We start from the raw sequence: 24982 nt of genomic DNA, 5'->3' as shown, positions 1-24982 counted from the left end.
GTAATGGCCGCCATACTCATGGCTATTCGGAGAATTACCCAGTGTTAAGGACAGGAACATCCGCAGAGCGCCCTCATCCTTCATGCCCCGCAAGCTGACCACTCCCCAGGGCATCTGATCATAGAGCTGCAGCCCAGATTTCAACCCCTGGACTTGCACGACCCCGCGAGAGTTGTCCCGAGACAACTCCCAGGCTTTCAATCTATATAAAGGTCTACAAGACTATTATGATGCGGTCCATGCTTCAGTTTAGCACAGTCCTTCGCATGAGTCTCACAGGGCATCTTATTAACTGAAAGGTGCTGTTTTTTCCAGCGTCACTCGCGTCCAGCCTGACCCCAAGATGGCCACCCTCGGCCAAAACACAGAGCTCTCCCAGGTGCTTCAATGGAGTAGTCGAGACCCTGCCAAGCCAAATTAAGGACCGGTCGCAAAAGGGTCCTGAACCAATGCTCCTCCGACTCGCCGGACATCCTAACAAGCCCCCGGGTGCCGGACCCCAAAATGGCCCCCCTGGATTTTATCTCTGAATGTAAATGTAAATGTAAATGTAGTTTACTTGTAAAGCGCACAGCTGCCCCAGCAACGGGGCGTCCCGGCGCTGTATAACTCTGGGGAACCCGTCCTGGCTTTCCCTGTGGGATGGTCCCTTGCTGGGAGTCCCCAAGGTGGAGCCAGGCATCCCCGGAATTGGTGGGGCCGTTGTGGAGATTAGGCAAGCTAATGCCCAGAGTTGCCGAGTGGAACCCCTGATTAGAGTAAGCACCGAAGCGAGAATTATCGAGTCCGCTGACCAAGGTCCACGACCCTGCCGCGTCGGGAATTGAACCCTGGTCCCAGGCTGACTTCTGCTCTCGGGCCTGCTGCCTCTAACCAGTGAGCCACACTACTCCATTGAATTGCCAATGTAACTTTGCAGAGGTGTCCCTGCCATCTCATAGAGGGCGCCACCAACGATATAGGGCCCCGCCAGGTTATCAGCCTAGCACAGACCCTCAAACCTGGCCCTAGGCAAGTCCCACTCCGCCACCCCTCTCACTACGTGATCCTTTCTCCCGGGAGGGTAGACCATGACCACTCCAATCCACCCACCCACCTAGAAGCACTCTCTCCTCCTCACGGCAACACTTCTATTCCACTTCATAGGGAATTCCCCTCACACCGAACTCAGATAAAATAATACCACCTGCCACTCTAATTGTCGCCAACCCTCAAGTACCAAATTACCTGAAACCTCACTGGCGGAACTGCTTCACGATTAACTTTCCCCTCACCTCTCAATTAAAGCAAAGAGAAATTTCGACATCGACTGATTAGACAGCACCCTGAAACACTATTCGCTGACACCTACCATTGCTCCTCGAAAGGGCAGATAAAAATGGATCTTATCCATACTGAAAGACCCGACAACTGGAGCGACATCCTCATAACACATCTCCAAAGCTACCATCACATCGCATAGCTGCAAACTGACGACCTCTCTCTCTAACCACCAGATGCAGAACGGGAACACCTCCAGAACCATCTACTCGAATGGCACAGTCCTGATACAAGCTAGTAATAATAATCTTGAGGCTTTCGACTCCCTCTTCCCCTCGCTAAAAAAGGCCCCCTTGCACACTATTAGACCTGGCCCGGCCCTTCCCTTCCCCCCCGGTGAGCCTGTCTCGCCAGGTGAGGCGGCTGACCCTCTCGCGTCCTCTGCAAGAACCTCCTCCCTTCCCCCGCGAGAGCCTCCTCCCTTCCTCTGCAAGACACTACCCGCAACTTTGCCCCTACGAACAATGATCCCAAGACCCCCGGCCCGCCTCACTTCTCTACTAAGGGCCCCATCTACAAAGAATCAGAGCAAGAAAGGGTCCGCCATCAACTGCATGCTCCTAAACTGCAGATCAGCCTCCAAACATGCAACCGAACTAGCAGAAGCCATCCTCTCCAATGATATAGACATAGCATTCATCACGGAGACTTGCCTCAACAATCTCTCCTACCCTACCTTGGACATGCTTGTGCCTCCAGGCTTCAAAATGATCAACGAAGACAGAAAAGTTCAAAGAGGAGGAAGTATAGCAATCATTCACAAGAACAAAATCTCCATTACGGAAACTGACTCCTGCCTGTATAGCTCCTGTGAATGTCTCACAGCCAACATCAAGACAAGAGACAACAGGCCAACACTTTGCCACCTCCTGTATCACCCCCCAAGGCAACACCTCAGCATTCGGGGAACACCTCTCCGTTCCTGATTGTCCATTGCTCACTCGGAAACTCAAACAACATAATTCTTGGCGACCTCAACCTAAGGGGTAATGAAACCAATAATTTGCTAATTCCAACTCTAAACAACCTCCTATAAGATAACAATCTTACCCAACACTGCTCAGAAGAAACTCATCGCAGAGTAGCAACACTTGACGCAATTATCGCCCAAAGCAATGCAATTACTATTGACCACATCCTTCCCGTAGACTTGTCTGACCACCACATTATCTTATTCCACATCAACCAATCGGTCCCAACTCAACACCCCGCGCAAGACCCCTCACCCAATGGATTAGAAATACAGTTCAGATCCCTCTAGCTGAACTCGAAGAAAGGGTAAGCTTGCTCCTCCCCAACATCACTGATCGTCTCCCCACAACCGAACTCACCTCTCTCTACAATTCAAATATGACGCTCAACCTGGACCAACTAGCTCCTCTGAAACTAAAAAAAGACAGGAGCATTCCATCCAGATCATGGTTTTCACTGACATCAATGAAGTAAGAAGACAACTAAGAGCCACAGAGAGACTCTGGAGGAACAACCCCACCGTCATCCACCGCGATCAACTCCAAGCAGCCCACATGAAGTACAAAAAGCACATTAAGAACAAAAGAACATACTTTTTCTGCTCCGCCCTAGACAACGCAAAAAACAGACCAAAAGATGTCTTCAATAGCATCAGATAACAAACCTCCAAGCCTTCGCTATTTTACTCAATGACAAAATGACCAAGATCGATCTCTCACTAGGCACCAACCACATCCCCTCCACTGAGAACCGGACGCTTGGAACCAACGACCAATGACAGCACTTCCAAGAACCCTCCAAAACACTGTTCCTCCTTCAATCCCATTCAGGAACCAGAGTTAGTCAAACTAATCTCCAGCGCAAAGCCCTCATCCCACGCCCTTAATCAGTTACCTCCTCAACTAACCAAGGACTTGAAACTCGTCCTAGCCCCGCTCTGGTGCAAGATCGTAAACAGCTCCTTGAGATCCGTAGTCGTACCAGACTGCCTCAAAGTCGGACAAGTCACGCCACTGTTGAAAAAGCCCGGACACAAAGAATCTGAATAACTTCAGACCTGTCTCAAACCTACCTCTTTTATCCAAAATCCTGGAAAGATGTGTACTTCCACAAATGACCCAACACTTAGACAACATCAGCCTTCTAGATCCCCACCAATCAGCCTTTCTTAACTTGAAGCTATTACACAAAATAAAACCCTTCCTCCCACCCAAGGACCTTCAACAAGCCACTCAAGCACAGGTGCTGTCCAGACTAGACTACGGAATTACAGCCTTGGCTGGACAGCAAAATCCCACCTCGCCCCCCTCAAAACAACCTTCAATGCAGCAGCCAGAATGGTCACTGGAAACATGACCACATCTCGCACGCACTCGGAGAACTAAAATGGCTCCCAATTGAAAAGCGGGCCAGATTCAGAACAGCCTGCCTCACGCACAAAGCCCTTCACACAGGCAAACCGGAATACCTGGCCGCCAAACTCAAAAAGGCCGGCCAGACCAGGAACCTCAGGAGCTCCAATACTCTGCTACTCATCCAGCTGAAAACACGCAAACAAAAAAACTGCGGACAGGTCGTTTGCTGGTATCGTGCCCAAAATCTGGAACTCCATCCCCCACATCCGAACGAACCCCTCTTTTGCAAAATTCAAAAGCCTGCTCAAAGTCCTCTTCCTCGATCGCTCACTAGCGAACCGATAGGAGCCACGGAAGTACCTTGCACTCCACCTGACTTTAACACTGTGTCTTGTGACATTGACATCCTCCACCGCCCGGACCCCTTCTGGAAATCCTATCCCCTCCCTCCGCCAAAAAAGAAAACTTATCGGCTACTCATTCTGTGTGACCTGCAGTCTTCATGTTTCCTTTCTTTCAATTACTCCTTTGTTTGAACTCTACTCGTCACAAATCTCTACGTTCTATTATGATCGCTGCACTGCTTGTTTGCAAATAAGTTACTGTTAGAACTGGCTATTTCTGGTAGGCTAAGGCTGACGCCAAAGACAGGCAGAAACCACCATTCTAGTCAGGGCAAGGGAGTCACACGCCAAGATAACCCCTGCTCACCCCCTTGGTAGCTTGGCACGAGCAGTGAGGCTAAACTTGGAGGCAATGTGTAAAGCATTTGCGCCAGCGCACAACAGCAACAACATCCTAGGCACACCACAAAAGGAACTCCACACAAGGTTATATTAAAATAACTTTTGTATTGTCAAAACACATCAGATAGAAATCACACATGTACATTGTGCCAACTGGCACAGGCAATATTCACAAGAGATTATGTACAAGACAGGGCCACATGGGCCACTGTCAGAATCAACACTTTTAGAAATAGAAATACTGTCAGAAATTAGAATAAAAGGATATAAAATCACTGTAGCATAAAATAACAATTATAGATCACAACCAGTAACTGCTGGTAAAGGTAGGTACACACTACGCAATACTAATAACCATAGGCCTAGATCACGCATGGACACATAACCTCTCTAGTATAAACTATACTAGGCAAAACACAACCACCTAAGAATAAAATACATTTAGGGGTAGAAGCAAGAACACATTACACATGATGCATCAAAAACACATTCAGCGGTGTAGGGAAAAAGAAAACACATGATGCATAAAACATTCAGAGGTGTAAGGAAAGAAAACACATGATGCATAAAAATACATTCAGAGGTGCAGGGAAACAAAACACATGATGCCTAAAACATTCAGCGGTGTAATAACAAGACACATAATGCATCAAAAACATTCAGAGGTGCCAGAACAAGGAAGACACATGATGCCTAAAACATTCAGAGGTGCCAGAACACAACTCAATAGCGCAAAAACACATGATGCCCAAAAACATTCAGAGGTGTAAGATCAAGGTGCGTAATCATATTAAATGCATTACATTTCCTAGCACCATGTTACATTGCACAAAACTCACATTAGGCAATTACCATCACATAGATAATCACATTGCGCCTAAATAAAAGTCACATAGCAGCCCCCATCTAATAAAGGGACTAAACAGCCCTGTGTCCAGAATGTCAGGGCGCGCTGCAATGCAGCGCCAGTCAGGGGTGCGCCACCGGCGCAAAACCTAAACGGTGCAGGTGCTCACTACTTGCTGGGCACCTGTGAACATCCCAAGACCTAAACGGTGCAGCTGCCCACTAATTGCTGGGCAGCTGGGAATCATCAAAAACTGTGCCAGGGCCCTCACTGGCCCTAGAATCAAAGCTGCGCCAACTGTTGGAGCCTCACAGGCTCTTAAACTCTGTGCACGTTGGAGCCACACAGGCTCTGAAACTGTTGTGGGGCGTTGGAGCCATCTGGCTCTGTAAATACTCATGCCCCCAAGTCCTCCGTGGGACTTTAAAACAAATGGCCGGGGTAGAGCCACGCAGGCTCAAACAAAACATGCCCCATGGTTGGAGTCCCGCCTCTGGGGACTCAAAATCATTAACTGTCCCGGAGCCTCTCTGGGCCCTAAAACAAAGAACTGGCCCCTCGAGTCTCTCGGGACTCGTGCACAAAATGCGGCCGTCGTTGGAGTCCCTCCTGGACTCATAGACACAGAAATGCCCCCGGAGCCCTCTCAGGACTCGTACACACAAATGTGGGCATTGGAGCCTCAGGCTCCGTTGAAACGTTGGGGCGGCCCACTGCCAGCTGGGGCCGCCCTACCTCCACTCTCGCCCATGTGCCGCTCTCCGGCACCAACAGCAGCCCCGTGAGCACCAGCAGCCTTCTTCCTTCGTGCCGCGGCCCCCGAGGGCGGGACTTCCGGTCCTTCTCCGGGGGCCGCGCTGGGATTGGCCGGCCGGCCCAGCACTTACGGGTCGCCGCGGGCAGCGCGGCGGCCCGTTTCAGGCACTCAGAGGCTGGGGGACAATTAACCGAGGGGTGGGCTCCCTCGAGTTAAATTAAACGTTTAAAAATAGCGGCCAGGCCCCTGGCGGGGTGAGCACCTGCCAGGGGACCAAATCATAAAAAAAATAAGCGAGGTAGGCTCTCGCTAGCACGAATGAAGGAAGCGCTCCTAAGCGCCAAAGGCAGATGAAGCGCTCCCCAGCGCTACGACCGTCACCAAAGCGCTTCCAGGCGCTCGAAGCAGAGCAAAGCGCTATTAAGCGCTGGGGACCATAGGAAAGCTCTCCCAGGCGCCAGGGCAACAGAAAGTCACAAAAGTCCTTCAGGGGTCCAGGACCTCAGCAGTCCAGGACATAAGGTGGAGCACAGCAGCTCCCAGAAAAGGAAAGTCCATCAGATATCCAGGGGCTGGGCAGGGCCCAGGGATTCCCCTGGGCCCAAGCAGCAGCACGCCCCTGGTAGGATTCAAGTCAGAAACAAGAACATTTTGGAAGGGGACACAGCCCCTTCTTATACAGAGAAAAGTCTTTGAAGTCTAAAAGGTGCAGGCAGTGTGAGAACCAGCTAGAACTGGTTATACGGAATTCCTTTCAGTATCAGGGACAGAGGTGACAGTCGCCCAGCGGGGAGGTGGAGCCAGCATTGTGGCAGGCAGGCACAGCCTCATTCACTCCCAGGTGCTATCTCCTCCCACTTCCCTGGCAGCAGATGCAGCCTTTCATCCACGGGCTGACTCAGACAACCTCCTGGGGGCTCCCCAGCCCCTGTCATCCTCAAACCAGACAGTCAATCCACAAGCAGGCCCAGGCACTCCTGGGCCAGGCTCATCAGCCAATCACACGCCAGCCACAGACTACACAAATATGCCAACTTCTAAAAGTGGCACTTCTAGACAAGACACAATCATGCCGCAGCATTCAATCTTACAAGTTCGCACATACCAAACTCGACCCTGCACTCCCCACACATCAGGAACTACCATGGGCATACCTATTCCCCATTCATTCCTATGGGAGGGCAGGTCACTCACCACGCATACACAGAGAGCTCACGCACTTTACATTGTACCACAGTGAAAAAGTGCGCCAAGACCTAAAATCACCAACACCAGGTCACAGAAACAGGTTAGGAAAAAGCAAAAAGTCTCGGGGTGAACCTGCCAAAAGGGCCAGGTCCAACAGTTACTTGTTGTGAAGCGCTCTGATGCCCTCTGGTCCAGCTAGCGCTACATAACACTCCTAAAATAAATAAATATTTCATTCTGCAACCCTTGGGGAGGGCCCTCTGTACCATTTCGTTGCCACCTTACACTTGGCCAGTAATAATGCCATTGCTATAAACGTGCGACTTGTTGTAGGTATGTCTTTTGCACAGTTGAGTAGGCACTTCAGGTGGTTCAATTGGATGGGTCATCTTGAAAGGGTCGATAAAGATTCTCTGCCAATATGATGCAATTGCTTCACTCCTTTCAACCATTAGATTATTTTGGCCTGTCTCTTTCAGCCATTTACTTGAGACTTTTTCAGCCACATGTTGGCTCAAGCCAGAGAGTTATTGCCCTCTCGCCTGATGCTGTTAGCTTTTTTATTTTATCTTCCTGCCCACAAAGGGTAATTTGAATTGTTTTACAACTGCACGCCTCTCTGTTGGCGCCTTGATTCTTGTTCTTACCCTTTCCACTCCCATCTCTTGGATCTGCATCTGCTTGTTTTCCCCTTCCCATCTTTCTTTTCCATATGCCTTGACTCTGTTCACCCTGCTTCTCTTTCCCAAATGTCTCCCTCTTAATTTCTCCCTTTGCTTTCCTCCCTTCCACTCCTCCTTCTTTCCTCTCTCATTGCTCACTCCCCCTGCATGCACCTTCCTTGCACGTTCCCTCATACCACTTACATGACCAGCCTCTTTGTTCATCCCACCCGTTACACCCTCTTTTCCTAGCTTCCACCTTCCCTTGTTTCCCTTGTGTGGTCACACCTTGTTCTCCCACATATGCCACCCTACCCCCTTCTCACAACTGGTCACGCCCAAATTGGTGGCTTCTCATTGGTGTTGCTGAGACTGAGTTTTTTTTTGAGTGGATGGCCTAACAAAAACCTTTATTTATGAAGACTACCTTTTCAGCTCTTCCGTTTTCATAGAGACAAAATAATGCCTGTATTGAAGTTCCCTTCCCTTTATGACAGTCAGCTTTTTATTTCTATGTGAAATGAAGTTTGGTGACGAGAGACCCATCATTATAGCCCTTGAGGTTTTTTTTGTCATTGAAACAGTAAAAGCAATATAATGAAGGCTCTCATGCTCTGCGCTTCATTTCTTAGGTGTTTGGATTTAAGGTGCTATGGTTGTGTTTCCATGCTCAATTGCACTAAACTCTAATGTATTAGCTTTATAAAAACTTGTTTAATTAGAGTTGTTACCGTAATTTTTTTTCTTTACAAAGGATTTTTAGTTCTTTACTTGCGTTTATGTAAAACATCACAATATAACTATATTATTAGAATTCCATCTCTGTCGGATCCTTTCTTTGGATAAGTTTCGAAAATTACCAACTGTGGAGGCTGCGTATAAGAGATTAAATTGTGGCTTCTGCAGTTGGTCAGCATGCTATGCGATCTAAAAGATATTACTGTGCTCACATTTTCTTGTGACAACCCCCCCCTTAGATACATTTTAATCTGCAGTTCATATCATTACATAAATGCACAGATCGATTTATTTTCAAAACTATTGTTAACCCTTAAATTTGTTAAGATTTGTTCTTCAGTTCGTTCAGGTCCGCATTAATCCTTTAAAACTTCAATATAGATCCTAGTCTGGGATCCTGAAGAATGCAATACAGAGGCCCACAATCCTTTATCAATTATGGCATTAGCTTTTCAGTAGGATGGAGCTAGGTTTCACAGATATTTGTAACATTCAGTGAACATTTTACAATTATGCTCCTTCTAATTTACTTTGTTCTTTTTTGATTTACAAACTTATGTTCTTGTTGGCCTCAAGAAGTGGGCCAAAATTAATTTCCTAGAGCAGTATTCATTACCTTCTTGTTGCTTGTATTTGCTGTGTTGAGGTATGTTCATACGTTCAAGTAATAACAGCCCAGAGCTTAACTACAAATGAAAACAAAACCTGCCCTATAGGCTTTAAATAACTATCAGTAACCCTTTGTGTGTTTTGTAGTACTCTGAGACAGATGTCGGTGTTGGGTTTGATAGCATGCTGAGCTGCCTACTTATTCTCCCTGTTATTGTTTTCACTTACCCTCATTGGCCATGTTAGTTTTTATTTTTAAAGTCAAAAGTCGCCTTGTGCAGGATGCAGACCCTCCAGTTGCTGACAGCAGGTGAAATCAATTATTTAAGGTACTGTAATGTCAGTTATCTCAGTTAGGGACATATTAGGGGGCTAACATCTGGGGCAGGGGAATTCAAGGAAACCCCCTTTAGTGTCTGTGTAAATCTTTTTTCTGTTTTCTTTTTCTTGATAATGACTTCCATTTTATGGCATCTAAGGTTTTGTTGCATGCTGGGGAGTACTCCGGTTCAGATTAGTAGCTATTGTACATCATCAGAGAGTGCTGCACATTTAGATACCAACTACACGTTTCCAGCACTCTTTTAGCTCTTGGCTAACATTGCGTAGTTCATGTTTTTCTGGGATGTTCCATCTAAGAACTTCAAGGCAATCTATACCTTTGTGCACACAGTCCATTTCACGATGGACACATTGTAGGGAGTGAATTACGTTTTTGAACCTGGAGGTCAGGTCACAGTTGTATTAGTGTTCAGATCTTGAGTTTTTGCTTCCCGAGGCTTCACCTGTACTTCATAGAAGTGCCTTTCAGGTTAAACTCTGACCCCTAAGGTCTTTGGTTTATGGAAAGAACACAGAAAAAATCATGGAGGAACACCGAATCCAAGAAACTCCACGTAATATGCAAGGGATTACAGTGGCTGAACAAACTCTTCAGACTCTTAAGTACTCAAAATCTGTCCACACGCCATAACCTTTGCCTACCCAAGGCAGTCAGAAGTTGAAAGTGCCCATGGGTCCAAATAAAATGACACCACAGGGCAGCAAACCCTCTGCACCGGCCTCCACGCTGAAAGATGATTGAGAGAGAAAGAGACTTGCATAAAGGATATCTTAACACTGGTGCAAAAGAGAAGGCAGGAGATGATTGATCAGAAAGCTCTCATCTTCCCCACATTTTTTATAATTGCACCTTGAAGCCAAAATGGATACCCTTATGAAGAGGATGCGGAAATTTGAGGATTCTTTAAAAAAAATTACTGAATTTGTCTTAAGACTTCACAGACAAAGACACTGCACAGGACTTGCCAGAACTAGATCCTCCTGCCATACCAGAACCCCACAGGAATAAGAATTCTTTGAGTATGTGGAAGGACTAGTCAAGCAGGATGACTTCCAGGTAGGGTAAACTACAGTGGACTTGCAAGCGCTCAGTGCAGATTCGCAGAGGAGGGGTCAATTAATAACCTTCAAGGCTAATACCCCATGCGATATGACGGTCTACAAGGCCTGAATAAAAAGGGTAGCAGACACTTATGGCGTCCAGCTGAAGGTAGAGCAAGCACTGTTTCCATCCCAAAAAAGGAATCCATTCCTGTCATGCTACCAAGGTTCTTGGACCAAGGTGGATAGGTATTTAAGGAACCAGCTCCTGCAAAGACAATTATGCTAGAGTAGAAGAGAAATACAGGCACTCTACGCCAGACCCCTACATCAAGGGCAATGTGGTAGTGGATCCCCTGATTGTTGCACTGGCACGTAAGAGGGGAGATAAACCCACTACATCTGGACATCATCTGTACAAGGAAAGCAAGTAAGTGGACTTTAGAAAGACATGGGAAATGTTATAGGCAGTGCAGTGGTGTATTGCACACTCTAATGCACTTCTAAACCAATAAGCCACAGCAATGAGAAGAGCTCAAGGACCTCATGCAACTTCTACCGGAGGAATATGAAACGAGGGCAAAAACAATAGTACAAGAGTGTAAGAACAGCGCCAGTACTTGCCTTAAGTCAGCACTTACACAGTAGATGATGCCAGCAGGCCCCTGTGTGATCTGCAACACCAAGGAGATTTGCCTGCCTAAGGATGTCCAGGTTTAAGCAGGAGGTACAGACTCAGTGTGCAACATTTCCTTCACTAGGAAGAGTCTTGTTGGCAGCACATTTGACGAGGTGCTGAAACGCATGAAAAGGGACAATATGACAGCCAAGGCACTCCTGACGGAATGGCCCAGACGAAGAAAAAACACACCAGGGGCAGCTTGTAACCTTCAACATTGCATGCTTCCTTCTCTTCTCCAAGTGGTCCATCAAGTACATCACTACAGTGGCAGTATTGGTCACTTTCATACCACCCCTTTTGAGGGAGACCCACGGGTAGAGGAACTGCGCTGAGAGAGTCAGACCCTCCAGCAAGTGATGGGACAGCAGAAAAGCGACACAAGATGCCAGGCGGTAGGAGGATCTGAGGTTTCATTCAGGAATTGAAGAACACCACTTTCAACAGATGGATATTAAACCTAAATCATAATGGTTAATGCAGAGAACTGCTAAACAGACCACCAACTGTAATTCCATGAGCATAGGAAGGCAACAAAGAAGCAAAGTTGCGCCTTTGGCAAGAAGTTAGTTTCCTCTCAATCAAAAAGGCAATCGAACAGGTACCACTGAATGAAAGTAACCAAGGGGTTTATTCAGTTTATTTCCTCACACCAAAACCAGACAAAACACTCAGGCCCATTTGAGCAGGTTTATGAAGACAACAAAATTCAAAACGACAACTCTGCTGGATGTCACCCCACTGTTGAAATAATGAGACTACAGGTGAGCAATAGATCCATTATCATTTCAGAGTCCTACCCTTTGGGAAGTCCGCTCCAAGGGTTTTCACTAAGTGGAGAAGGGGAATAAATGCTGAACCATATTTAGACGATTGTCTGGTAAGTAAAGACGAAATCCTAAATCATTGCCACGACAACATAAAACTGTAAGAAGGACGCTTTACAATCAGGGTTTCTCCCTGAACATAAACAAATAGTCCCCTGAGAGGAAAATGATGTTCCTGGGGCAACAACAAACTCGATGAGAGCCAAAGCCTTCCTGGTAATAAACCGAGCCAAATAGAGCAAGCTCACCGCTACCAGAAGAGTCAATGTCTGACCATGAGGACAGTGGGTTAAAATGATGGACATGATTGCTTTTTACATGTCCTTAACACCCCATGCAAGACTTCACATGAGGCCACTCCAAGAGTGGCTACAACTGCAATGGTCAAAAGCAACTGGGATTTGGAGGATCTAATGTTTGTGACACTGGCAGAATGCAAACTACATTACAATGTACAGACCATTGAAACTACCAGCTCCCTCTGTAACCATCACAATAGATGCATATCACACAGTGAGGAACTCACATCACAACGCTGAACACCAGGGGCCTGTGGAGCCCAGAAGAAGTTGTGAAAATGCTGGTGACTTTATACTTTCCAGGGATACAAAACGCAGAAGCAGACCAGCTAAACATAAAGGCAAATACTGAGTGGGAGCTAAAGCAAAAGGTGTGGGAGATATTTTCTGAAAGGGGGGCACACCAAGTATAAACTTGTTGCAGCCCAAAAATGCAATATGCTGGTTTACAAGGATGCCCCCTCAGTAGAATTGTTGGGAATATTTGCCTACTCTATTCCCCCAATTCCATTGATACTGCTAGCTGTTGACACAGAAATGGAAGTGGAACACAATCCACCAATTCTAATACCCTCCTCAGTGGGCCAGAGAAATTGTTCTCTGACCAAGTGGAAATGGCATCGGGCAAGATCATAAAGCTGCAAGCACACTACGACCCGCTGATAATGCACGGGGTCAGGTATACCACCCAGAAGCAGTTACCCTCAGCCTAACACCATGGTTCCTGAACGCTTAGAATCTGGTCACCTAGGCCTGCTCTCAAGGGCCTTGGATATACTCAAAGGAGCCAGCAGGCCAACCACATGGATATGTTACACTGCAAAAGTGAACAGATTCATACACTAGTCAAATATGAAAGGCCTTCGTAAGAAATGGACACAGTACACTACAGTGGTCTGGTGCCTGTCGCATGAGCTGGATGAGAAATTCTCCTATGTCTCACCCAAGGTACACTTGGTGGCATTACTAGCATGTACATGGGAGTGTGTCTTTACCACAGAAGATATTAAACAGTTCCCAGAGGGAGCAAAGTGGAAAGTAATACCATTGGTTTTTACTAACTTCTATGTTGAATCTCTACCTGGTGTTGACTCAACTGATTAAGTATTTTTTGAATCCTTGCATAATGCAGAACTCTAATATCTAACACTAAAGGCATCCTTCCTGATTGCCATCACAACTTTAAGGGAATTCACCCTTAAAACACAGGAACCGTATCTGCATATACCCAAGGACAGGATAATGATGGGAGCAAACCCGTTTATCCCTAAAGTGGTTTCATATATTTATGTTAACTAAGCCATACAATTACCTGCATATTTCCAGCAGCCTAAAACTCGGGCAGAGTTAGCCCTACATATACTGGTTATTAGAAGGGAAATCGTGTATTACTTACAAAAGACTAAACCAATCGGGAAGGAGAATAATGTTCTCCTTTGCAAAAGCAAATACAGGTTGTTCACACTTCAACTATTGTGAGATGATGGTCAGACATTTTAGAAATGTCATAAAACAACAGGTGTGATACTTGGTTAAAAAACAAAGGCACACTCGACAAGAAAGAAGGGAGCTACATTTGCCCTCCTGGCTAACATTTCCTTAGAACGACCTATGAATGGCAGCCACATGGTGTTTTGTGCATCCCTTCACAAAACCTTACTGTGTGGACATGCAAACGAAGTGTGTTAAAACACCTATTTGCAAATACACACTGGTAATCCTGTCGTCCCATGGAAAAATATACTCCTACAAAAATAATGCACAACATGTAAATCCAGAAAAGATTCACACTGCAAAATAAAATGATCACTTATGGGTAGGAGTACATTTTGCGCTTGAAGAATTTTATGTATTTGCATGTGACCCACTCACCTCTCTAAATGAGGGACATTTGCAAAGAAGGAAGATAAGCATGGTATAAGACAAGAAGTTCTAAATAGGGGGAAAAAAGAACCTGAATATGGCAAATGTGTTGAGGGTTGTCTAAGATGTATGTCTGGCATCATTAAAGAAGGGATGCGTGATGAAATGGTCAATTATTCAACCGCACACACAGGAAAAAGAGTGAGAAAGCAGATTCAAACAAATAATATCAGACCCAGTCACTAAACGGTGGAATAATGCATCGCATGTGAATCCAGAAACTGCAAGACTACTACCAGTAAGTAACTGTTTTATTATTGTTGATCCAGAATATGGTGAATTGTTCTTTGTTCTGATAGCCTTAAAGTATGAGAGAGAGAAAGAGCTGCCTGGCAATTTTACTACTTTTATTTTCTCCTGGGCAGGGTCTAAATTTCAGTGGCACAGACCTATCAAGGTTGGACCTCCGATACATAAACTTTAAGATGGCCAACTTAAGTTGTTGCAACCTCACCCATGCCAACCTCTGCTCATCCAACCTGGAGCGTGCTGATCTCTCTGGATCCGTATTGGATGTAAGTATAATTAAAATGGTCCACCTCGTGTTTAATTATTTTTCAGCATCAACATTTTGGAAGAAAATATGCCTTTTTTCCTTCAGTAGTGGCTAACATCTTTCTTCTAAAATGTATGATAAATTACTTCTCGATGTGCCTGTGCAAAAGGTACATAGATACCGAAGGGAATGTATACTTTATTGTTATACAGTTGTCCCAGTAAAAACAAATTAGATAGGCATTCTAACCTAAAGAAGTTCCTCTGACTTGTATCCTTCTACTTAGTCGTGCCTCATTATTCCCCTGCACGTGTTTTGCCTTTTCTGATGGTCAGGTAGCATTCCATGAAAATTTGTGCATTTGATTAGATGTCGGAAAGGAGAGGTTTGTGTTTGGAGATCACTTTATCTGCTTATTAATCTTATATGTTTGTGAACTAACATGCCTGTATGATGTGTCAGAGGGCACACTACTCTTTGTAGATCCCTCTTCTCTTTACTTTTTGTGTTCAGGCCAGAATTATTTAATTTTTAATTTCTTTGTTCAATGGAGCATGCTCTTGAGGACGGCTGCATTATTGTTGCTTGGGACGGTCTATGAGGAAATAAAAGCTGTACCATGGGCTTCAATGAACAGATAAATTAATATTTCATCAGAAAATAACACTGATGAGTGAAATATAAAGCTCAGAATGGAAAGAAGAAATCTTGAAATTAACTTGACTTGGGACATTTATCCCTGATGAAAGTCAGAAAAGTTGCAATATTATTGGATAAATGAAGACGAAATTCGGTTTGTACTCAAATAAACTAATAAAATAGTGGAGAAATACATTCAAGTTGACAATTTTCTGGCTATACAACATCGTATTTAAAACTGTAAATTTTTAAATTTCAAATACATTAAAAGTGTGAGCCGTTAACATTTTCCAAGCCTTTGATTCTCCTGCTGTCTCTTTTGTTGTTGAACTCGTATCTTGTTGGCACTACTTGATTTCTAAGGGCTTTTAGTAACACTGTGAATAAAACATGGATAAAATATTATTTTCCAACTGCACTACAATTGCAATATTTTTGCGTTTTTGGAAAGACAAGAATCATATCTTTGAACTATAGCTTTTGTCTACTTCTCAGAAACCCCTTCCATTTCTTTGTACCCAATGTGTTTGAAAATTTATTCCCTATGATAAATATACATATTTTTTTTAACGTCTAGGCTTTGGGTGCATGCACATCCCAGACAGTGTTGGGGCTCTTGCACCATAGGAGTTAGGAGGGTCTTGAAATTGCACAGACATGTTTATTGGAAGTTACGGATTAAGTTAACTTTTTAATATTCTGGAAAAACGTGATTACATTCTCATGACTGAATTTTTAATCGCACAAGCTAGAGTTGGAACACTGCAATAGTAGCCGGTTTTAAAGCTTATGTCATAGTCATTTTCAGCAAGTTTTTTTACGTAACCCATTATAGTTGTTTGTAAAAATATTGCTGTTATCTTCGAAAAGGTTGACCAGAATATCAGGTATGCATGGTAGAATTACTGTCTCCTTTCTATAACAAAACCTATGCTAACTTTACTTAGGTTTTCATTGTTCTTTTTTATGTTGAGCTTGATCCAGACACTGAAATAAATAATGGTTCAGCATTAAGGGGTCTTAAGAGTCTGTGGTTCACAGTTTGATTTATATTGCCATTTTCTAAATATCAATATAATGTAACTCACATGTTTATGAAATCTGTTGAAGTGAGTTCAGCTATATCTATAGCTCAAAATCTACTTTGGCCCCAGGACTAGAGAAGCGAGTGATGGGAAGCCTTCCCAGTCGTCCAGCTGTCCTCGTAAATTAGGATGCAGTTATCAGCAAGTAGACCTAGAAGATTTAAACAAAGAGAATATTAATTTGAATATGTGCCTCTTCGTGCAACATTTTGCTGTTTTATTACCAACCATTGAGCACTGTTACAAGATTGTTGCATGTCCACAAATGCTTCTTAATCCTCAAATGAAATCTTTTCCAACCAGTTTGTGATGTGCCCTTACATTATTAAGCAGTGCAACCCCCCACTTGCATGGTGACCCCCTTTAGCAGTTCCCTGTTGAGCCTTAGATGATTGGTTAAAGAGAGTCTACCACATGCATATTGTGTTATCATTGCTGTATTACACTGTGGACAGTCCCCAAGAACAATTATAGTTTACTTATCTTCCTTCTCCGTGTTTTTGTGATGTAAAAGTGCATTATGAGCTACACTGTAAAACGTCACCACCTACTGATATCATTTGATTATGCTCTTTTATTCTACCCTAGTCACAGTGCAGCTTTTGACTTATTTGGCATTATGTTTCAGGGAGCCAATCTCCAGGGTGTAAAGATGCTTTGTTCCAACGCAGAAGGAGCATCTTTGAAGGGTTGTAATTTTGAAGACCCTTCTGGTCTTAAAGCAAACCTGGAAGGTAAGTTTGTAGTAACATTTAATCTTACTGATAATGCTGCCTCTCGTGAACAGGTGTGGGAGATTTTGGAACCTATCTTTACAATAGATAACTCCCCTGAATCCATCCGGGAGTTCCAGGGTACTATGCTGCACATCCGTCAATGGATGGATTAAAACCATCTGAAGCTGAACCCCGGTAAAACTGAGCTAGTCCTGAACCGAAAAAGTCAAATTCTCTGGGGCCCACATTGTTGGCCTCCTGAGCTCGGTCCCCCGTCCACCCCATCTCCCTCGGTAAAAAGTTTGGGGGTGATCATTGATAATGATCTTTCCCTAAAAACCCAAGTAGGCACGGTTGTGTCCTCCTGCTTCTTCCAGCTTTGCAAGATCAGGAAGATCAGCCGTATGCTTACCAACTCGGCCTTGATTCAGGTGGTGATAGCCTTAGTACTTTCACACTTGGACTATGCCAATTCAATCTATTTAGGCCTTCCACTTTTCCTCAGTAAACGTCTACAGCTGGTCCAGAATCAGGCGGCCAGACTGATCTATCAGCAGCCACGCTGGCAATCGGCCAGACCCTTTGCTGAAAAAACTTCACTGGCTCCCAATCCCCCAACGTGTTGCTTTTAAGATGGCCTGCATTGCCTTTAAATCCCTTCACGGTCACAGCCCACAATTCATCAAAAATCTCCTGCCTAGATACATTCCATCATGCAACCTTCGTTCGCTAGCCTCCATCTCCTGGCCATCCCGTCCTTCAAGCTCCAACGCCAGGGCGGAAGCAGGTATGTATGTATGTATCTTGTAAAGCGCACTGCTGCCCTGAGGCGTCGTGGCGCTGTAGACCGCTGGGGAACCCGTCCTGGCTATCCCTGTGAGATGGTCCCTATTAGGTATCTCCAAGGTGAAACCAGGCATCCCCGGCGAATGTGGGGGGCCGTTGTAGAGATGAGGCAAGCTAATGCCCAGAGTTGCCGAGTGTGATCCCTGGTTAGAGTAGGCACCGAGGCGAGAATTATCGAGTCCGCTGACCCTGGTCCACGACCCTGCCGCGTCGGGAATTGAACCCTGGTCCCGGGCCGTTCTCTGCTTCCGGGTCTGCCGCCTCTAACCAGTGAGCCACACCACTCCACTCCAGGTTCGCGACTCTGGCCCCTAGATTATGGAACTCCCTTCCATTGGAAATCCGATCATGCAACAACCTCCTAAGCTTTAGTAGATTGCTTAAAACGTGGCTTTTCACACAGGCTCACGTGTAATTCCTATTGGTCCCAGTCCACACTAGAGCTAGCGCCATGAAACCTCCCTGTGTACGTGCGCTCAATAAGCAATTATTAACATAACATAACATATCCCCCTTTGGGAAAGGAAAATGAAAAAAAGGAATTTGTTGAATACTTTAATTTCACCCACTGGTAATTATTCTAGTCAGTTGTTTTGGTTTTTTTGCCCACCATGCCACCTCAGACGGGAACTATCCATCTGCAAGTAAGCCTTGGTTCTTCTCTCGTAGAAGCAGTTCGGCCCTGAAGGCAGACAAGATCCCCTCTTGACAGGAACTCATGCATCCCCACACAGCTTTTAGCACAGTTATGCCTCATCAGTGAGGTATAGCTTGAGACCTATGGCACAGTGAGTACAGGACCCGTATCTGGGTATAGGACTTCGCAATAAGGAAAACAAAAAAATGATCACTAAAAGGCGAGCTATTTATATTGCCATGTAGAAGCATTATATTGAGGTGGTAAGAACCGGGGAGAATGTTAAACTAAATCTGTGTGTCTCGCATCAGTGATAAAATGGATCCTGATTGTTTCAACTATAATCATCATGACCTAATTCAGTGTCTGAAATCCTACCTGTTGTAGTCCATGCAATGCTTTTCTACTATGTAATGTACATTTCTTCTGCTATTGTATTCTTCATACTTACTTTTACATCTTCTCTTTCAGGAGCAAACCTGAAAGGTGTAGACATGGAGGGCAGTCAGATGACTGGAATTAACCTAAGAGTTGCTACGCTGAAAAATGCTAAGCTGAAGAACTGTAACTTGCGGGGAGCAACATTGGCAGGGACCGACCTTGAGGTGAGGCTCAATTTATGATTCTTCTGGATTTGGTATACCAGTAAGCCTCTATGTTGTATTCACTGTTACTGTAACCATGTAAGAAGCATTGTACACAGCCATAGAGGACAGTAACCTTTAGTTAGGTTTGGATTTTACACACACAAAACAATAGAATTTCAGCAGTTAGTTGTTTCAGGTAAATATAACTCGTGCCCTAAGGTAGCTATAACTTGCCATGTACAGTTTTCTCATTAATAATTTTACAGCAAATGTCACACTGATATTCTTAATGATGTCATAGAAGATATCATGAGTGCTGTAATATGTTGGATAATTAGCAGTGCATGGCATGGGCACGAGGCATCGTTACTTGGGATCACTTGAACTTACGAATTTCTATTGTGTTGTGGTGTAAAATATGAACCTAACTACAGTGGCCTTGTAACCCTTGTTTTGTTTCAGTGCATTTCTAGTTTTTTTTAAACATAAAGTGATACTTAATTACTATACATTAATCCAACTGCCGCCGCACACAGCCTTTGGTCGTGCACAGTGGAGGGTTGGCCGCAGCAAGGCCTAGCGGCATATCCCCCCACACACATCCCCCAAATGCAGCCAACCCCATGCGCCCTTTGGCCATGCGCAACCTGAGGAGTCTTGTATTGGGAATCCTAGTTTGATTTTGGATGATCGGTGAGTTCAACGGACTGCCAGAACCACCACGACCAGAGGATGGACTAATGAAATCGGACATTTACAAATTAGATGGCGGCTGAGGTGAGGGGTGCTCTGTCTAGTGTAGGCTGATATGGGTGTGTGGTATTGTGCACTTTCACCCGATATACTGCCAAGAAATTAACTGTTTCTTGAGACTGAGGCCGCTTATACAGAGTTTGATTGGTGTAAAAAAGACTGAAGGATTAGGCCAGTTGGGTGGGATTGCAAATTTTGGATTCCCGTTCACTTCGTGATTTCCCCTTCATGGGTTGAATTTTCAATTGTGTGATTGCCAACTTAATTTTGAAATACATTTTTGAAGTCCATCGGATCGTGATTAACAATTTATTAAATGTTACACCCAAGATGGCGGCCACAATATGGTATCGTACCAGGAAGGCAAAGACTTTTTCTAACGCCCCAGTTAATCCACCAAAACAAACATCCCTGGAAGCTTTAAAAATTATGGTTTCACAATATGTTTGTTGTGTATCAGCGATCGAGAAAGGCATACATGCCTAAACGCGTCTTGCTGAATAAACCATTGAATTAAAGTCAGAGTGTACCCATGAGTGCCGCTTTCTCTTTTTCCCTTCTCCAGGGAGATTGTTTTTGTGGATATATGTGATTTTTTGGGTGGTCTGCTTTCTAAATCCTAATTCTACAGAAAAAGCATATTTGGCCTGCAAGATTTAACAGCTTTTTCTTTAGAAAACTTCAGTTACTTTAACTCATGGTCAGCATAACAGAACTAATCAGTATAGAAATCCGCCAGTGTACTATTAAGACACTAGTAGGCAAGCCCCTAACCTGGGACTTGACTTGTGTCCCATCCCCATTGGGTTTCCAAGGAACTGGCTTGCTAGCCTGACTTTGTTGTTAAGTTCATCCCTGATTGTGAGTTTACTGCGTTTTCACCACTTTCTGGCTCTTTCTTTTAGTACTCTGTCTTATTACTTACGTTCGGACAGCAGTCGTGACAGCCATACTTATGTGGTCCACATTCTTTCACATGGATAGTTGACTCTTTGCAGAGTTTTTATCAGAGCACCTATTCGCAGCCATGGGGTATCTAACATTACAGAACATAGATGTCTTTGGCAGATACTTTAACCCACTGTTATATGATAATGTGAAAAATTTGGGTTGGGGGAGAAACATACTTTCTAGTTGCTTTTATTGCAATTTAATTAATCTTCAAACTGCTCATTTTTTTATAAAACACAAATCTGGTGTCATTGTTGCTGATTGCTTCCAATTTGATATTTGTGTTCCCCTGAGCATGCAGTGGTTATTTATATAGTTAATCGTGAGCCTGTCATGTTTTTCTTTTTCAGAATTGTGACCTGTCTGGTTGTGACCTGCAAGAAGCCAATCTAAGGGGTTCAAACGTAAAAGGAGCTATATTTGAGGAGATGTTGACACCTTTGCACATGTCACAGAGTGTTCGATAATGTTGCTATTGTCAGCAAAAAAAATTAACAAATGCCTATTTTTTTATTTTTGCACTCTCACTATATGCAGCTCATTCAAACCTGTATTTTAAATGACACACAACTACCAGAGAATAGTATCTGAGTGGCATTCTGGAGGATTTCCACAAAGTTCTCTGACCGGAGGAGGTTTGGTACACAGAGCCAAGAGAGCTTTACCCTTGTGGCTAAGCCACTGGGATTTATAGTCTTTAGATAATAACCTATTTCCCCCACTTGACACACAGTGTGATCTTTAGCAGTATTACCTTATACTCTTATGCTTTAGGTACTCTGCTTCGATGTGGGAGCTCTTAGAAGTGGGGTCTTGAAGGCTCTCTACTAGTGCTCTTAAATTATTTCAAATAATAATCATGTATATGTACAATGCGTTGCTCCTAGGGACACCGTCAGGAAGAGAGCTTTCAAATAAAAAAGCAGTGGATTCTATTTATAATGGACTGTAGGGATTTTGCATAGAGACTGCAACTCCAATCTCGGTTCAAATAGTGTTCAAAGATTGCCTTTGAGGCATATCTTGCTAGAACTCTTTCCGGTGAGCCTCTGGTGGAAAGAATTGAGTAATTCAGAGGAAACCAGATCAGGAAACTTTTAGACTACCTATTTCCTTTGACTGACAGCACCTTACTGAGAGACTCTTTGAAATCTGCCATTATATTTCCTATAAAGGTGCACAACTGAGTTGTGCTTTTAATCTTCTTTGTTCCAACAGCCTCTTCTTTCCATAATCCTGAAACCGCTTTTCCCATCTTTCGCTCTTTGCAGCTATTTTCATTTCATACCATTTGTACACATGATGATATCACAAATTATTTTTATATTTCCTTTTAGTTCACCTTAGGTAAAATTAGCCTTGTTTCGCTCAGGGCCATCATCAAATATAAATCCTCTGTTTATAAAACCACAAGGCCTCCATACACGGAAAGATCGATTTTGTTCTGTTGAGTTGCTAGATCAAAGCTAAATCTGTGTCATGAGATGGCTCTAAGTCAAATGTCTCTCGTCATCCTTATAAACAGAATCCACTGTAAACAATAACTCAGCACTCTAAACATTTTATTTAATGCCTTTGTGCTCTGATTTGAAAGGGTGTTGTTCCTCTTTGTGCCTTTTTTATGAAGTGAGGGAGAAGAATGAGGATACACTTTTCAAGAAGAGTAATAATTGTGACTTTCGGTTATTGTGTGCTCCTGTTCTGGAACTTCTGGTAAGAACCAGTCACTTTACTCCAATCACTGCAGTACCACTATGCGTGTAGTATAGAAATTGCACTATGAAACTTAACTGAACTCTTCCAGCTCTCTGTCAATCCTAACCCCAAGGTTCAAGCTTGTGGTAAAGCACACCATCACTTGAATTCCCACATTAGTTACTTGCACTTTGTGATTTTGGGAAGTTCATTATTCTTGTGCCTTATTTTCTCCACTGCAAATGCAAATCTTTGGAGCTTTGGGTACTGTTTATTATCACAGTTTTAAAAAGATGCACATTGTTGTTAAAATACATATGTTTTTCCCAATCACACATATCCTTTCTTTGGAACTAATGAGGGCTGGTCACAATCTTTGTAGTTTTTATTGCATTCAGACCAAAAACAGCAGGACCAGTCCCCATTAAAACGGAGTTAGGGAGGCTCACATAGGGCACTGTCTTTTTTGAAAGTTGGTTCAGTGCTTATGACATATTGAGAGTTGTAAGTGTTTGAGTGTAGCTATAAGTAGATACAAAACGTGTTACCTGTAGCACAAGCTTATAACTTTTAGCAAGGTCTCTGGTGACTTGATAAACCACGAGTACTTTCCCAATGCAACCCAACATTCGTATTACAGGAAGGAAAAAACAAGGTTAGCAATTATATATTTTTTATTTTACATGAAGTGATGTATTGCGCTTTTACACTTTTCTTAATGTTTGTATATCTGTACGTCATTGAATTGAAGTCATCCAATTGAGTTACAGGTGTTGTGAGGATTGCTGAATTCAAAAAGAAACAATATATCAGTCTCAATTCTCACAAGGGACATGTTAAAATATGAACTATCTCACAGTACCTGACCACCATAGATTGCATGCAATTGTAAGTCAGAAGTGGTGAGGTAAACCTTTTTTTCTCTGGATTACATTGCAAGCGTTTGTGTTTCTACTGTCCTCATTTTTTTTTATTCTAAAATTATCATGGATATAAGGTATATGGGATTTGTCGACTTTTATAGAAGATGCATTCCGTGTATTCTCTAGCCATCTAGAAATTAAGATTGAGAAGTTAATTTGTATGTCCCATAGTTTAAAATTGTTACAGTTGACACTGAGCCTTTCTGTATAGGGACTCCCCTCTAATATCAACCAGTGCTTCGTACATTAGAGCTATCTTTCCATAGCTTAGGTAATAGAGTGAGAGAAGAGCTGCCGATCAGCTTTGTGATGAGAAGAAACACTTCAAGATTGACTATGCAAGTAAATCATAGTATTATTGAATTGCTTAGTAAATTTTCAAGTTAACATCTATTCAAAATACTCCCTTTTACTTTTTGTGAACAGTCTGATCACACGTTCACATGGAGAGAACCCCACCGTGTTTGCTAAACCCTGTGTGCCACAGTGTTGTGACGACTGATGATAAATAGTGCATATCTTGTCAAAACCTTCATCTGAATACTCAAAAGTTGCACAGGCCAGAGTTTTTTATTCCCTGTAACAAGATAGTCTGATAGATCTTGGACCTTGGAATACATTGAAATAATTGAGTCTGTAATGTATATTGAAGAAATCGAATAGGGTGCTGAAAACCTTGAGGGAGCTAAGTGTCATTATATTCTCAAAGAAGGGAAAGGTACTGCCGGTAGAAAGCCTAGTAACTTGTTATCCTTGAAGAAAACCTCCACCGCTAAGCATGATGCCTCGTCAAGAATCCCAGAGAGTGAACCTAAGAAGCACAATGTAAAACAGCTGTAAGGAGACAAGCTCTGAGCCATAGGGCACAGATCTTTGAAATGAACACCATGACTACTTTTTAATACGTAAAGGATTCAGTGTCTTTCAGCTCCGGTAAATCTAGCATCAAAGATGTCGAAAGACCTACCTGTTTGGATGCAAAAACAACACCAATACAACTTACTTTGCTGAAGTGTTACCAAGTTTTGAAAACGTGTTTTAATACTTTATAGAGAGACAACAAAACTTAATTTAAAAATACTAGTGTTAAGTATAGCTAAGGCACTAAACTACAACTTGCAAAAAGAATCCTGATCAGTTCTGCAACAAAGGAAGAGACGTATGTCCAAGAGTTATCAACGACTTGAACATGAAAAAACTGCAGACACAAATTGTCTTTTTCTGTGAAGGGAGGATCAGCTTCAACACAAACTTGAGAGTGGCTTGCAAGACTTTACTCCTAGCTCGTGGATGACCGAACAAGTGTTAAAGAGGATAGATGCCATATTTCACTTTGGGATGGAAACAGA

General features: G+C 43.6%; 1 protein-coding gene across 1 annotated transcript in view; it reads left to right on the top strand.

Moving 5' to 3' along the window:
- KCTD9 (potassium channel tetramerization domain containing 9) overlaps positions 1 to 24026 on the top strand; it is a 109944-nt gene extending 85918 nt beyond the window's left edge. The window contains exons 9-12 of the mRNA XM_078666603.1: positions 14671 to 14820; positions 17154 to 17259; positions 19196 to 19329; positions 21366 to 24026. Of these exons, the coding sequence (XP_078522729.1) occupies positions 14671 to 14820; positions 17154 to 17259; positions 19196 to 19329; positions 21366 to 21482 (507 nt within the window). The 3' untranslated portion in view covers positions 21483 to 24026. The remainder of the gene's footprint in view (positions 1 to 14670; positions 14821 to 17153; positions 17260 to 19195; positions 19330 to 21365) is intronic.
- Positions 24027 to 24982: the final 956 nt, after the last annotated feature.

This window comes from Lissotriton helveticus, chromosome 11, assembly GCF_964261635.1.
Source record: "Lissotriton helveticus chromosome 11, aLisHel1.1, whole genome shotgun sequence".
Classification (NCBI taxonomy): domain Eukaryota; kingdom Metazoa; phylum Chordata; class Amphibia; order Caudata; family Salamandridae; genus Lissotriton; species Lissotriton helveticus.
This window is presented reverse-complemented; position numbering and strand designations above follow the sequence as displayed.